General features: G+C 44.1%; 1 protein-coding gene and 1 long non-coding RNA gene across 22 annotated transcripts in view; one reads left to right on the top strand and one right to left on the bottom strand.

Annotated features, from left to right (window-relative positions):
• Positions 1-15,963, top strand: part of EIF4G3 (eukaryotic translation initiation factor 4 gamma 3) — a 76,800-nt gene that overhangs the window by 14,857 nt on the left and 45,980 nt on the right. For 4 of the 21 annotated variants that reach the window (XM_035120749.3, XM_088670941.1, XM_088670940.1 and 1 more), the window contains exons 1-3: positions 1,195-1,247; positions 8,691-8,834; positions 11,375-11,479. In XM_035120749.3, the coding sequence (XP_034976640.3) occupies positions 11,477-11,479 (3 nt within the window). In that variant the 5' untranslated portion in view covers positions 1,195-1,247; positions 8,691-8,834; positions 11,375-11,476. Of the gene's footprint in view, positions 1-1,171; positions 1,248-8,690; positions 8,835-11,374; positions 11,480-15,963 lie in introns of those variants that run through there. The other 17 variants (XM_060276298.2, XM_088670945.1, XM_060276305.2 and 14 more) reach the window with 10 other exon arrangements.
• On the bottom strand, positions 9,217-15,445 carry LOC148685240 (uncharacterized). The gene is made up of 3 exons (XR_015950307.1): positions 15,226-15,445; positions 12,700-12,825; positions 9,217-11,188 (listed from the first exon to the last, which is right to left on the bottom strand). It is a non-coding gene; the product is annotated as an uncharacterized LOC148685240 (long non-coding RNA).

The raw sequence follows: 15,963 nt of genomic DNA, 5'->3' as shown, positions 1-15,963 counted from the left end.
GGAGCCTCCTTGTGTTGATAGGAAGTTCTTTTTAAGCTGGCAGAAATTCATTCTCTGAACCTCTTAGCAAGTGACCACACTGCTTTAAGAAGGAAACTAGTAGTTTATGAGAGAGCTTAATCCTGTTGCAGAGGATTCTAATTGTTGAATCACATATATTTTACAGTGGTACCTCGGTTTACAAACACAATTGGTTCCGGAAGTCTTACAGTACTTAACCTGAAGCGTACTTAACCTGAAGCGAACTTTCCCATTGAAAGTAATGGAAAGTGGATTAATCTGTTCCAGACGGGTTCACAGAGTACTCAACCTGAAGCGTATGGTACTTTACCCGAGGTATGAGTGTAATTGGTTCCGGAAGTCCGTACTTAACCTGAAGCGTACTTAACCTGAAGCGAACTTTCCCATTGAAAGTAATGGACAGTGGATTAATCTGTTCCAGACAGGTCCGCGGAGTACTTAAACTGAAAATACTCAAACCGAGGCGTACTTAAACCGAGGTATGACTGTATTTTACCATGCCTTTTCTTGTTATCCTTCTGTGGCATTAGAAAAAAACTTTTTTTGCTACACCTTTATTTACAGTGTGGATATTCTGGATTATTGCAGCTCTTTTAATTGCAAGTTTAGGGCAGCCGATCAAAGGCAGCTTCCTTTAAGCTACAAAATTGTCAGCCTGTTAAGAAGTGAATTCTAGTTCCCAGAACTGCTTTTAAGTAGGGAAAAGGATTAATAGAGGGAAATGCCAGTGACATAAATGCTCTTTTTCTCTCTTTCTTCCTGCATTGTTGGAAACTCAGGCCTTGCCTCCGTCAGACGAATCTGCTGCTGACGAGCTGTTTTCCTGGGTGACTGAAAGAGGGTGGCCATTCTATATTGAAAATAAAAATTGGGTCGTCTGTTACAACTCTCAACTTAGATCTCTCATTTACTCAGGTCTATTGATTTTGTTTTACTGTATCTGGTCACATCTTCTGGGAAGCTAATTTTCAGCCGTAGAAATTATTCCAGCTGCAGTGTTGAATGTGAGCCCCTTTGCATTGTGGTTTCTGGCGTTTGGTTAAAACTTTTGTTTTTATGCTTGTATGGGCAAAGGATTTCACATGTTTCTTTCCTGCCAAACACACTTTCCTCTAGCCTTTTGTGTTTTCCTTGATTTGCTGCTTTACAGAATCCCCCGGGGACCTGTGCAGCAGCCCCTGGAGGATCGAATCTTCACTCCAACCGTCTCAGCTGTGTACAGCACTGTAAGTATTCCCCAGCAGCTTTGCCAAGTTCTTTGGTTCCTGTGTAGTTGTGGTTTGCTTAAGTAACACTGCTTTTCCTCCTGCAGCTAATCAACTGGATATGAGCTCTTAGAGCTTTGTGGGGCTATGTGGAAAGTTTAGCTGCCTCCAGCCACAGAACAATCCTGGGACTCAAGTGTGTAATCTTCATTTTAAAAAGCAGCTCTGTTTTAAAATCACTTGTTTAATTCAAAATAAGCAAATGAATAATTCAGAGTTGAACTTTCTCAACAGAAACTGTTGGTTTAGGAAAATGCCCTCATTCAGGCCTCTTTTGCCCAGTATCTTTGGCAGGTGAGACCTGATTCAGATAACATGTTTGCAGTGCAATCACAACTCCTTGATATAAGCTGCAAAAGTTCTTATAGTCTTTTGGATGCTCTTTAACATAGTTGCTGGAGTTACACTAAAATAGGAATGAGTTCTTACAGAAGGCAAGAATGAAAGAGGCACCCACATATTGACTGTGGTGCTAAATCGTTCTAGTACTGGAGCTCAGTTAAAGACTGCTCCTCAAATGGTGTCCTGTGGGTTCTGTGTGTGTGTGTGTGTGTGTTTGCCTTTCCGTGCCCATAATGGGTGGATGCCCAAGAGGTGTCTTCTGTGCCTGGCTTCTGAACAGGTAGCCCACAGTGAAATGACTCACCCAGAAAAGAGATTAGGAAGGATTAGCTGAGACAGCCACTCCAGGTTTATGCCAAAGATGTGGGTCAGGAGGCCGGTCTATTTGGCTGTGTGGCTGTTGCTGAGCTGTGAGAAAAATGCTGCATTTTTAAAGGCACAATATGAGCATCAAGGCAGTGAGACCCACTGCTAATGAACTAGCCCAGATGGCCACCAACACTGTTTATTTTTTCATTACAGAGGTCACATTCACACCATGCATTTAAAGCACATGGCTTCTCCTGAGGAATCCTGGGAATTATAGTTTAAGGGTGCTGGGAATTGTAACTCTGTGAGGGATAAACTACAGTTTACCTTGTTTCTTTGGGGGGGGGAGCCACGTGCTTTAAATAGATGGTGTGAATGTGACCTATGTTGCATCCTTGTGCATTGCCTAAATTGCATTTTAGAAAAAATACAGAAATAACTTAAGTAGATCGTCTAAAGTCTTTGGTAGGCATATTTCTCAAGGACTGTGTATTCTCAAGGATACTAAGTTAGAGCATTAACTTGAAAGCTAAGAGTTTTATCCAACAGTACTACCCAGAGGGGACCCTAACTTGGGTTTGTTAACTTCAGTGGGTTTACTCAGAGTAGGACTTCGCTGATTACAACTCTTAAGGGGTGCAGACCATTTGTTTTACCTTTTTGGAAGTAAGTCCATTGACAAGAGTGGAACTTACTTCTGAGAAAACATGCATGTGTTACAAATACTCAGAGTGTAGGGTGTTAGTTACTGGGGGCCATTGTTTTTTCCACTGTGAGATGGAAAGTAATTTCCCTCCTTTTTGGTTGGTAGAATGATAAATAGTCATAGTTTGAGAGTTGAACACATGGCAGAGCTCTGGTAATTGGAGGGTGCAATTTAGGAATACAGTACACAATCACCCATACAGGCACCTTGAACAATCCTGGCAAAATACATCACTTGGATTCTGGCGTCTTTGACAGCTTGTCAGTCTGTGTGTCCCGTGACAAGCACAAGTAGTAGTAGTAATTATTAATTGTAATTATTGTTGTTGTTGTTATTTGTACCCCACCCATGTGGCTGGGCTGCCCCACGCACTCTGGGCGGCTTCCATCATATATAAAAACATAATAAAACATTACACATTAAAAGGCTTCCCTATACATGGCTGCCTTCAGATGTCTTCTTAGGGTTATATAGTTACTCATCTCCTTGACATCTGATGGAAGGGCACCACTACCAAGAAGGCCTTCCGCCTGCTTCCCTGTAGCTCCACTTCTCTCAGTGAGGGAACTGCCAGAAGGTACTTGGAGCTGGACCTCTGTCTGGGCTGAACAATGGGGGTGAAGATGCTCCTTTAGGTATACAGGGCTGAGGCCAATGATCAAGGCAACCAATTATCATTTATAATTATTGGCCTGAGAAGTCTAGGTAGCTTTTGCAAACCATAAAGACAGATATATTCATAGAATGATGGGTTCCCCCTCACCAGAATACTACAGTGTTTGTTGTATTTAGATTTCAGTTTTTCCTCCATATTTTTTTGTCAATAAAAGTACAGGTCAGTCAAAATACAATTACAACAAAAAAGAAAAAGAAGTCAGTTATATAAATAATGTATACAATAAATAAAAAATGTGATGAGAATAGCAATTGTGTTGCAACAATGCTGCTGCTTTAGCCCTGCCCACTTTGAATGTAGGCCCTGCCCCTTGCCAGGCCAGCCTACTTATTCCCTAAGCAGATGCAGAGAATTTCCCCACACCTGCTGTAGAAGGTTACAGGTAGGTAGCCGTGTTGGTCTGGGTCGAAGTAAAATAAAAAAATTCCTTCAGTAGCACCTTAAAGACCAACTAAGTTTTTATTTTGGTATGAGCTTTCATGTGCATGCACACGAAAGCTCATACCAAAATAAAAACTTAGTTGGTCTTTAAGGTGCTACTGAAGGAATTTTTTTATTTTACTGCTGTAGAAGGTAACTGGTAAAACCAGCAGACTTGTAGAGCTCTGAAGATCTGAGCCAAAGGACTTCCAGCCCCTTGTTAAGAGATGGGTGTCATTTAAACAAAGGCACAGCAATAATCTCCAGCGTCCTCTCGAAAACTTGGGTCTCTTGTGATCTAAGCAGCTCTTGCCACTTCATAAGCAGAACAGAGGAGACCTTTCCTGCTGCTGCTACTGAACTGCAGTGCTGTGCTTAAAAGCAAGGGCCAGTTTGTATGCCGGCTGGATTCTAGGTTTTTCTTCATACCTGCAAAATGTGCATAATTTCTTATCAAAGAGGCACATAAGTTAGGTGCTAACATTTAGCGTAGCACCTCTCTTCAAAAGAAATCCAGCGCAGCCTCTGAAGCAGATGTGTTAACTGGCATTGTTTGAAGTGTCTCTTGAAGAGTTTCTGCCTCCTGTCTTAGGTCTCCCTTGTTTCTGATCAGCCATGTTGACACAGCTGAAATAAGCAAAAGGGAGGGAACCTCTCTCCCCATTATGATTTCTCCCCAAAGAGCACCTTTGCCAGTGCTTCTGCTTGTGACCAGTGAGCCCCTTAGGTGAGCAGCAGCTTTCCTTTCCCAACAAAAAGCACTTTGTGTTTTTATGAATTGGTAGCCAGTCAGTTCTATGCAGTTCTATGACTCTGAAGGGAACAGCCATGACTACCTCATGAGATTGGGCAGTGCAGCCCAAAAGCTGGGTATCTTTTTAGGGCCTCCTTTAGCTCCTTAGTTTGAGCTCCATGAGGGTCTTGGGATTTGTGTCATTTTTCTTGCTCTCATAGGTATTGTCAGCATAGAAACACACACAGACAGAAGCTCCTGGGACCATTTCCAGCCGTTGCTCCTGTGGTGCCTAAGCTTTGGGGAAATAGAACTATTGGTAATTCCTGCTTCCTGCTGGGCTCTTGAGGCTGGAGGGCCTATCTCTTGTGTGGCTTCCTTACTGCTTTCTTCCTCTCAGCTGTTGTTTTTCTAATCTTAGGCGGTTTGGGTGTTTAAAGGGCTGTTGAAATAGGTCTTCAGGGTAGAATGCAGAAGCATCCCTAAGGTGAAGACTCTCTCACACTTTGTGATGGAATCAAGAGTGACAGACATGCCACACTATTCCTCTGGCCCAGTCTGCATCGACTTCCCACACAGACAGCCATTTTGTCAGATCACAAAGGACCAGCTGGCAGGAAAGGCAGCCCAGTCTTGCTTTGTCCCTGCAAAGCTGCAAAGTTAAGATCCCATTTACAGATTTGCAGCCTTCCCCCAGTGGAGAAAAGCCTGTTTTTACTGGCAAACGGTGCGGAGTTAACTCATAAAAGTGGCATTTGCAACACCCTTAGCAGTGTTTTTCTGTCCTTTTTGGATTTGTATCAATTCTGCTGCTTCTTTTGGGTAGAAGCTGATGTTGGTACAGGTGGGTAGAGTTTTTCCCCAAAAGAAAATGCTAAAAGAGAGAGATCCAAGAGAAAGATCCGTTAAGTAATGAAGGGTGGCATTCAGGATAATGCCTTCTTCCTGGCACTTTGATGTATCCGCTCTTGTATTGTGGAATTAATTTCAAGTACATTTCCAGTGGGGGGCAGGGGGCTCAAGGTAAGGTTCTGTATTACAGAAACAAGCACAAATTCCTTAATTAGCCACTTAATTTAACTGAATAATCTTACAATAAGAGAACAACTTATTTATTGCACTTGCATTCTGCTATGAAAAATATAACATAAATTTACAGCAGTGTTTTGAACAGGTTTTCAGTGTTCAAAGCAGCAACTGAATCCAAACAAGATGACACATTGATCTGGATATGGGGATTAGACTTATGTATTCTTGTTTGCGTTGGAGATGTTTATTTATTTAAGAGAATTTATATACTACCTGATTGTAAGAAAACCTCTGAGCAGTCTGCAAAAATATAAAATAAAGCATTATGATTATGTTACACTTCCTCTGACAATACTTTTCATGGGTTAAGGCAGGGGTTAGCAACCTTTTTCAGCAGACCATGTGGTGGGCCAGGTTATTTTTTTGGGGGGGGGGGGAAATGAACAAATTCCTATGCCCCACAAATAACCCAGTTATGCATTTTAAATAAAAGCACACATTCTACTCATGTAAAAACATGATTGTCCGCTGGCCAGATCGAGAAGGCGATTGGGCTGCATTGGGGCCCCGGGACTTAGGTTGCCTACCCATGGGTTAAGGGCACTCCTGAATCAGGTGACATCTTTGGTCATGTGCATTTTTTGTCCGCTTCAGCTTTAGGTTAATATTCACAACTGTTTCCCACCGGAAATTGTAGGACTCAGGCATTGCCCTGTTTTGGATGCTGTGGGATTAAATTGTGCCCTACCCTCTTAAAACTGGAGCCCATGACCCTCTCTCATATACACTAAATTAAAGCCCATTTTTCTGTGCAGAAGGAAACTCCATGGCGGGGTGTTTTGACTTCTCAGGCCAAGCATTATAAGCATGATTCAATAAGTAATGTGTCGTTACAGTAAATTCATGTTGTTTATGACTCTCTAGCAGCCAAATGTCGTGGAGAAAAATAGTTTTTGTTCAGTAATTACCTGCCTTGCTTCTGTGCAGTTCTGGGACTTTGGCCCATAATCTAGGGCATCTCATCTCATTCCACTGGGTTGTGGCTTTTCAGTGTTCTCCCTTAGTATTTTTTGCTTGTGTACATAGAACCACACAGAAATCACAGTGGTTTTGCAATTGCTCCTCCTCTTTATTTCCTCTGAGCAGATACAAAAGGTTTTCCATTATGTATGATGCATACATTTCATTTAGTTGCAAACCAACATGCATTACTGTAATTTGTTTATAGTCACCATCCTCTTGCCCGCTAGAAATTTTGGACTGAAGTTCTCATGTGCCCCATCCAGCAGTGTGTCATGCTGGAGCTCTCTGTGGAACATGGGATTTGTTGTCCTAAATATCTGGTTGGTAAAGGATAGTTCACAGCCACTGATTGGAATTGCATGATTTGCAAAATCTGTTAGCGTGCTGCCAAAGCTTTCTGTTTCTGCTGTGAAGGGTGGGTTCGTATGTTATGATTATTTTTTAATGAATTGCATGTGTTTCTGTGTGAATGTGCTGATAGTACAATATGTTTTGCTTAATGCTTATGGGTTGTATCCCATATTAGTCCTACTCAAAGTAAACCAATTGAAATTGATAGGCATGGCTAACTTAGGGCCATTAGTTTCAGTGTGTCTACTCTGGGTAGGACTTTGTTGGAGACAACCCTGTGTTTTTAAATATACTATAATTTACTCAGAGTCTAGTAAATAATAGGGGACCCAGGTGGCGCTGTGGTTAAACCACTGAGACTAGGGCTTGCTGATCAGAAGGTCGGCGGTTCGAATCCCTGTGACGGGGTGAGCTCCCGTTGCTCGGTCCCAGCTCCTGCCAACCTAGCAGTTCGAAAGCATGTCAAAGTGCAAGTAGATAAATAGGAACCGCTACAGCGGGAAGGTAAAATAAAAAAATTCCTTCAGTAGCACCTTTTTTATTTTGCTTTGACTCAGACCAACACGGCTACCTACCTGTAGCGGGAAGGTAAACGGCGTTTCCATGTGCTGCTCTGGTTTGCCAGAAGCGGCTTTGTCATGCTAGCCACATGACCGGAAGCTGTACGCCGGCTCCCTCGGCCAATAATGCGAGATGAGCGCGCAACCCCAGAGTCGGTCACGACTGGACCTAATGGTCAGGGGTCCCTTTACCTTTTACCTTTAGTAAATAATAACAAGAAAGTAAAATTTGGAAAAGTTAGTTGAACTGAGTGATTTCAAATTAGTATCTCTTTCCTTGGGGATTTAAAATATTAAAACTTGTTGGATTCATATTGAATTGTTTCAATTGTTTGTACCAAACAGGCTCTGCACAGCCTGGGCTCTGGATCTCTCCAGGAGCACCTTTCCCAAGTTGCTCCTCTAGTCTGCGAGTGAAAGATCAATGGGGAGAGCTGCTGTTGCCAGCTCTGTCCCCTCTTGGAAGATGAGCTTCTTCACCTGCATCATCAGGTGCCCTAGGACTTCTAAGGAGACCACCTTCAGGCCTGCTTTGTCTTTCTTCTCTGCCAGGCATTGAGTAACTTCTGTGCCCACTTTTCAGCTTCAGAGTGCTGCTGTTTGACTTGCAATGGGGATTGTGTTTAGTGCTCCTTCAGTACAGTTTTATGGGGTTGCATCCAACTAAGTTTCACTCAGTGTATACCTAAATCAGTTGTGTCCATTAACTTCATTAACTTTACTCTGAGTAGGAATAGCATTGGCTACAAACTGTAGGATTCACCTTTTTGGGGGGGAAAGCCTCTTTGAGTGTGTCTTAGGGCCAAATAGGAATTTAAGAATTCCAAAATAATTCCCAACCACCTGTTTCCATTGGATGCTTGATGCGGACCAAGCATGTGCCAAGGACGGGGGTGCATTAGGAAATAATGAGAAGTTTTACAAGGAAAGATAAGTGCCTTCTCGTGACTGAAGCTCTAAAGATTTCTCAAAGGCAAGGCAATGTTGACCGGGTGAGAGGCTCGCCCTTTTGCCATTGGAGATGTACCCTTCATCTGAGATGCAAGATAAGGCGTGTGAACAAGCTCTGCTCCTGCAGCCTCTTGCTCTCCCTGTCCTTTTTTACGGGTGGCCAGAGAGACGGTGAGTGTGTCCAGTGGTAGCTAATTGTGAGCCAAAGAATGGATCACTTCCTTTTCCTCCCCAGGTCTGTAGCCTCAGCATGTAAATGAACCCCCATGGAGGGAGCTTTACTAATCTCTGGTTTTACTAACAGTTTATCTCCTCACAGGTCACACAGGTTGCGAGACAGCCAGGCCCTCCTGCCCCCTCCCCTTACTCTGCACATGAAATAGGCAAGGGGCACCCATCCCTTGCTGCAACACCACCAGGACATGCCTCCTCCCCAAGCCTCACTCAGGTAAGGTTTGGCGCCTGCTTCTCAGGTCTGAGTTGCCTTTCTATAAGTTTATGGGGTGTGGGGGAGATCTTGGCTTTGTGCAATGCTAACCCTGGTCTGCATGCTACTCTCACTTGAGCTGCTCTTCCTCTTGCTGGCCAAGGATAGGGGAAGAGGAGAGGGGTTCCCCTAAGGGTGTTCCCCACCCCACCCCCCTCAATTGGAAATTGGCAGGGATGCCTCTTGTGTCAGACTAAGCACTTTTTTGCTAAGTGGCGGTGATTTTAATAACATGCCTTTAGGCAGGTACATTTTTCTTTTCTGATCAGAACTCATTGCATGTGCTGAAAGAGAAAATGAACACAGTAAAAATAATACACATGGACAAGGAATTTAGATAATTGAAAACCATAACTTGTTTTTAATCACTTAATTCCTCAAAACGTTTCCAAGAGATGAAGGATGATGTGGCAAAAGAGAGGAGGAATGCATTTGTAGTTAGCAAAGGTAGGGCAGATGCACTGTCCAAGGGTGGGCATCATGCCTAGGCAATGTGACTTGTGGCAGCTTGAGGCAGCGAGCTGCTGAGCTCCAAGGCCTCCTTGGCAATGGTGCCCCAAGGCAGAGAGTGTGGGAGCTTTCAGAAGCATACAAGTGGAGGGGGCATCGGCCCCTTCTTTGTTTCTGTAGTTTCCTGCATGAGACTAGAAGTCTTGGTTCTCGGACAGATGAGCTGGTGCTTGAAATCCTATTTGGAACATAATCAGCTGCTTTGATTCCAGACCCTCAAGCGTGATGCAGGGCCCCATTTTGGTTCCTTAGTAAAGGAGGAATTGGGGGTGAGGCGAGGTTGAGCTTTTTTTATACAGGCATGAGAGAGCCCTCTGCATCTGTTTCCTCCAGCCAGATAGTGCATGAGTCACTCAAGTTGTTGCACCTTTTCCAGTGGACTTGACATGTGCATCATGTGACAGTAGGCATGACACCCCACCAGTTCAGCTCAAAACTCGCTGCCAGGTTTATTGATAGAAAAGGATTTTGTGTAGTCTTGTGTGTTAAGAGCCTAACCAAAGAAGACAAAGAGTCTGCTCTGAAAGTTGTAGAGTGGCTACTGTAGTAACTGTTGTGGGCACCAGAAATAGCTACCCTGCCCAGCTACATCTCCATGACCTCCAACTCCTGTGTCAATTCCCAATATTCCAGAAGAGAGATGAAAGCCATAACTTTTTCCCACCTCCAGGCCTTCTGCTGAGGCATCAGAAAAAAGAAACTGCAAATATTCCTTACAAATTTATTAGTTGGGTCCTGAGTAAAGTGAGATTCTTCCACAGAAAGTTGCTCCAGAATGTTGCACCTCTGATTGTGTAACGCCTTCTCCAGATTTCTGGCCTGAGCTTAAGTCATGGCCAAGTCTGGCAGGTCAGCCCTGCACAGAGTCTGCTAGTCTTCTTAGTTTGATTCTAAACAAAGGCAAGGGGTTTCCTCCTCGCCACAGAAGGTCTTGCAATTCTTTGTCTGCCAACAAGAGGCACTTCTTGTTCATTTGTTATAGATATTTCTCTGATGGGTCCAGATAATTTTGAATGCCACTGCTTCCTCCATTTAAAAAAAAAGGGGGGGATCCATTGCTCACCCACTCAGGGCTTAAGGCAATTGTTAACCAATATTTTGCCCGTATTCTCAGTTGTTAACAGGATATGCATTCTTGCTTCTTTCCAGGGCACAGGCCTAAATTTACCAAAAGTAATTCACATTTTTGACACATGGCATAAGAATATATAAAGTCTTGTACATTCAGCTCTGGGATGTTGTCATGAATGTAGCGTGCTGATCATAGGAAAATGTATTAGTCACCTGTCTCTGATAACTGATCATATTTCTCCACTTTTTTGTTTTTTCCCCCTGGAGAGGCAGTCTTACTGAAGCACATAGTAGCTTGTTCTGTAAAAAATGGCTGCCTGCATAGATCCATTTGGTTTCCCCATTCAGATCCCTGCAGCTTCACAGGAGACTTGGAGATTGGGATGTCAAACAAAGGAGCTGGTCTCCTGCAGGCGTTGAGAATTGATGGCAACTGGTCTACAGACCTTTCACATTGCTGTTTTGAGATTAGCAGAGTCGTGCACTTGAAGCCACTGAGAGCATAATGACAGAATAGGTCACTACTAGTGGGTACCCTTTTATCTAGAGTACCAAGCTCTGCTGACAACAATCCCCTAGTCCTAGAGGAGGGGAAGAATGGGTAGAAATGTCCCTGGGATGTTTTTGTTCATTTAGCCTATTGTAAAAAGGCAGGTAGAAAGGGAGGTCATTCCCATCCAGGTGTGTAAAAAGTATTTTGAGAAGTTGGAGGGGTTGCAGCTGCTCCCATCAGCCTGGTAGAAGGGAGAGAGAAAACGGAGCATTGACGTGGAGATGTGCCAACCCCTGTCCATCCCCCACCCACCTGCCATCATTCTCGTCCTCCCCACCCCCCTCTCCCTCTCTCCCCCTTTCTCTGTCTCTTTATCTGTCACTCTCTTTCTCTCTTACTCTGTCACTCTCTTTCACTCTCGCTCCAGCAGCCAGGAGGGAGGAGGGACAGAAGCTTTCCACCCCACCCAAGAGCCAGCAGTCTTTTTGAAGATCCAAGGGAACTGGTGCAAAGGATTCTGGGATGTGGGATGGTGAGTGACAAGAGGAAAAAAAGGTTAAGTGATGCCCTTCTGGAAAAGCCTGGCTCTTGTTTTTCTAATGGGTGGAGATCTCATTTAGGGTGGGGCCATTGTGGCTTACAGGGGAGGTCCCTCCTGCAAAGGCGTGGAAGGCTCAGGGCAGAAAAAATGTTCAGGGGGAGCCTTAAAAACACGTTGAGAACTTGAGATGTATGGAGGAGCTCTATTCAGTATTTTGCCCTCGAGGCATCTTACCATGCCCTCTGGACTTTTTGCTTCAAAGCTGTTGCTCAGTCTTGGAAAATGTTAAATTCTATGGCAAAGTTTCAAATTTGGAGTAGGTATAGATGTGCAAGGTGAGAGTCTTAGCTTCGTGTCCAGTCTGCGGATGGTGGCTTAGCATTTTAAAGGCCCACCTGTGTTCCCAGCCATTGGCAGTCACTGTACCTGTCGGCCCATGTCTGCCTCCTCCATACACTCTGGGTTGTGTCCAACATTTGTTTTACATACAGGTAGGTAGCCGTGTTGGTCTGAGTCGAAACAAAATAAAAAAATTCCTTCAGTAGCACCTTAAAGACCAACTAAGTTTTTATTTTGGTATGAGCTTTCGTGTGCATGCACACTTCATCAGATACACTGAAACAGAAGTAACCAGACCCTTATGTATATTCAGAGGGTGGGGGTGATGGGAATGGGTAATGGGCTGATATCACCCATTCCCATCACCCCCACCCCCTGAATATACATAAGGGTCTGGTTACTTCTCTTTCAGTGTATCTGATGAAGTGTGCATGCACACGAAAGCTCTTACCAAAATAAAAACTTAGTTGGTCTTTAAGGTGCTACTGAAGGAATTTTTTTATTTGTTTTACACAGGGTACACCCATTGAAATTAATTATCATTAGTCATACCCATTAACTTCAGTGGGTCTACTCCTGAGTAGGATGAGCATTGGGTGCCACCTGCATGACTACTTTGGCTGTCCCTCAAACAGCAGGGATTCCATTTTCCCTCCACATCCTTCATTCAGGATTGCTTATAAGGGATTTTACATGTGAGGAGGTCAGAAAGTGAAGCCTTCCGCACTAACCTCAGTTTGGCAGTGCTGAGGGAGGGCTGGTCTTGCATTGAAAGCCGCTTATACTTGGTTTGGCGCTCACTCATTGCTCAGGTTCAGAATGTTTCCTTTAGGAAGGTGTTTAATTAAAAAAGGAAAGTTTAGGTTCCAAACCTTTTTGATGTGTTGGTTTGTGGGAGCTGCGGAGGGCTATCCAAGGTCTACTAAAGGCAGTCCAAAGGGGTGAGGCCAGGAAAATGCAGCTTGCATCGTAACTTCTGTGTTGCTCCTTTTGTCTTCCTGGATCCAGAAGCACATGGTGTGGCACATAAAAGGGGAAAGAGAGGCTCACAAAGGGAGAATAGAGAAGTGGTGCTGTAAGGCATGGACAGGGAGGGAAATGGGTTAACAGAGAATGGGCCATAGAAAACATTTAACTTTTGTCACAATGCTGTTCTGTGGTTAACACAGTCATGCAGCCCTGTTGAGTTCTTGCAAACGTGTCCCTCTTGAGTATCTGAGTGTTTTACCCCTTGATTTAGAGCTTTCTTGGCCCAACTGATGATGCTCTGAGTGGCAGAAAATAAAACGTCCCCCATCTACATGATGCTTTTCTGGAAAAATATTTTTATTGTCCTACTTGAAAGGGTTTTTGCAGTTTTCCAGTTTTCTAAGCTTTCATGAATAGGATGTTCATTATTTAACCCCCAAGAATGTAGTTAAACTTCATTTAATATTCAGGTAGCCCAGAATTTGCCTTCCGAAATGAAGAGATTCTGAATTTCAGAAATTCCACACCCAGACTCACGACTATGGAGTTTTGTGACCTTGGCTGCCTTTTCCTATGTGGCTTACTCTAGGATTGTCCCCTTCCTGTCCCATTTGGCTGGGTGAAGTCTAGTAGTAGTGGAAACTACATTAGGAATTGTGCCATAGGCTTTGGTGAGTAGCATTCTCCAATGTGGTGCCTTGAGTGGGTCATGTTTTCCTGCAAGCCATTTCCAGATCTCTCTGCAGCTTGGCTCCCTATTGGCTCTAACAGTGGGGTTGGAGCATGGTGCTGATAACGCCAAGATTGCAGGTGCAATCCCTGTAAGGTACAGCTGCATATTCTTGCATCTCAGGATGTTGGTCTAGATCAGGCATCCCCAAACTGCGGCCCTCCAGATGTTTTGGCCTACAACTCCCATGATCCCTAGCTAACAGGACCAGTGGTCAGGGATGATGGGAATTGTAGTCCAAAACATCTGGAGGGCCGAAGTTTGAGGATGCCTGGTCTAGATGATACTCAGGGTCTCTTCCAACTCTTTGCTAAGCCTTCCACAGCACTTCCTGATGGTAGACTACCAGCTACCAGATTTTTAGAAGACATCTGAAGGCAGCCCTGTTTAGGGAGGCTTTTAATGTTTAATAGAAACCCAGCCAGATAGGCGGGGTATAAATAACAAAATTATTATTATTATTATTATTATTATTATTATTATTATTATTATTATTATTATATACACTCTGCTTCAATAAAGCAGCGTGTCTTGGATCCCATATCACATGTAAAAATGGCATGATGTAATACGCTGTCATCGATGTGCTGTCATAGAAAACAGCATGTGGGATGTCATTTTCAGTGTGGGCTTTTGAGGAAAAGTCATGTTGACTGTTGTCCTTTTGTCCCCAGTGCCCAAAAGCATTTTGTTTTGTGCCTGCTGCCGCAATTCATCAATGGAGTGGGAGGAGACGGGGGTTTGCTTTAATTCATAATGTGATTCAAAAGCATGTTGTGTTTAGAAGGAAGCTCTACAGATGGGAACGTGCAGCAGTGTCAGCCAGGGTGTCTGGGGCCATTTCATGTAAGGACACGCTGGTCTGCTTCTTTTTTGCCCTGGATCACCAGCAGTGTCCTTTGCTAGGCTGAGGAATAATCTCGGAGAAGTTTAGCTCTGCAGTCACAGGATGCAGCCTTCTTCTTTTTGCTTCTTTTAAAAAGCAAAACTCTTGCAGCTTGACTGATATTTTGATATGTGGTCCACTCCCTTCCCTAAAAAAAATAAGGGGAAAAAAGAATCCCTCTTTTGAGCACCTTAAATGAAGCATTTGCTAATGCTGGCTTACATTCTGCATGCAGAATTGATAGGTATATTTTTAGTGCTAGAGAATATTTATATTTTGTATAAATAGCCATTGTAGCAAGAGGGCTCTCCGTGGAACTTTGTGTAGACGGATGGAGAATGTGTGGCTTTCATAGAATCCTAGAGTTGGAAGAGACCACAAGGGCCATCCAGTCCAACCCCCTGCCAAGCAGGAAACACTATCAAAGCATTCTTGACATATGCCTGTCAAGCCTCCGCTTAAAGACCTCCAAAGAAGGAGACTCCAACACACTCCTTGGTAGCAAATTCCACTGCCGAACAGCTCTTACTGTCAGGAAGTTCTTCCTAATGTTTAGGTGGAATCTTCTTTCTTGAAGTTTCAGGAGTTTTGAAGCCATTGATCCATCTTATGGACTGTGGATGCTTTTCCACTGAGCTGTTTTGGAAACAATTTCATAAAGACCTTCTGAAATCTAAGGCAGTTATTTTAAGTGTCATTAGGTAACGGCTGGCTTTCGAAGGAAAGCATGAAATACCCAGGGGCCCTGTTGCTTGTAGCTAGAAGCAGGATTAAATTGCCAAATGCATTAAGGTAGTGAGAGTGGAACCATACCTTTTCTGGGTCCGGCCTGCTCCTGAGATTCTGTGGGAGTGATCCCTGGCCTGAACGAGCCAGCTTTAATAAGCCAGGGGTGTCCTTCCCCCCACAGGGACTGCAAGTCTGTCCTCATCCATGGGACATTTCAGAGCGGGGATTGTGTAAGGGTGTGAGGCGTTGCTAGTTTTGTCATGTCTTTCCTTGGTGGTCCCTCAGATGCACCCAGCATTTAACCTGGCAAGTGACTTCCTGTGGGCATGGAAAGTTCTCAGGGTGCTGAAAGAATTCACAGCGCTGAGGCAGAAATTTCCACTCCGCTGCTCAGAGCAGGAAGTGCAAGAGCTGTGCGTGACTCAGCATTTTCTCAGCCTCCCCCTGACGCGAGCCTGCCTTTCGCCTGTTTATTCCTGGCACATTTAATGCCAGGGCGGGGGGGGGGGGAAGAGGGTGATCTTGTTGCACAGCAGGTCTAACTCCTTTCGAAATGCAGATAAAAATAATCCTCCCCTTGTTGTTGTTTGCTTATTTCAGCTGGCAGGAACAGAGGGTGGGGTTGAATGAGGGGGAAGGTCCATGGTGAGAGGATTATTTCACAACTTGAAACACATAAAGATTCCTTTATCATACCTCTTACTCTAAGATAATGTAGGAGGGAGGAAGTGCCATTGCTTGGTGGCAAATAACACCCATTGCCTGCATCAGGCCCCATATTCTCCAGTCTGTTTGCAGGGCTGGGGGTCACCCTTCTCTGCC

Source organism: Zootoca vivipara, chromosome 6 (genome assembly GCF_965207765.1).
Source record: "Zootoca vivipara chromosome 6, rZooViv2.hap1.1, whole genome shotgun sequence".
NCBI classification, from domain to species: Eukaryota; Metazoa; Chordata; class Lepidosauria; order Squamata; family Lacertidae; genus Zootoca; species Zootoca vivipara.
Note: the sequence above shows the minus strand (reverse complement) of the source record. Positions and strands in the feature narration are given on the sequence as shown.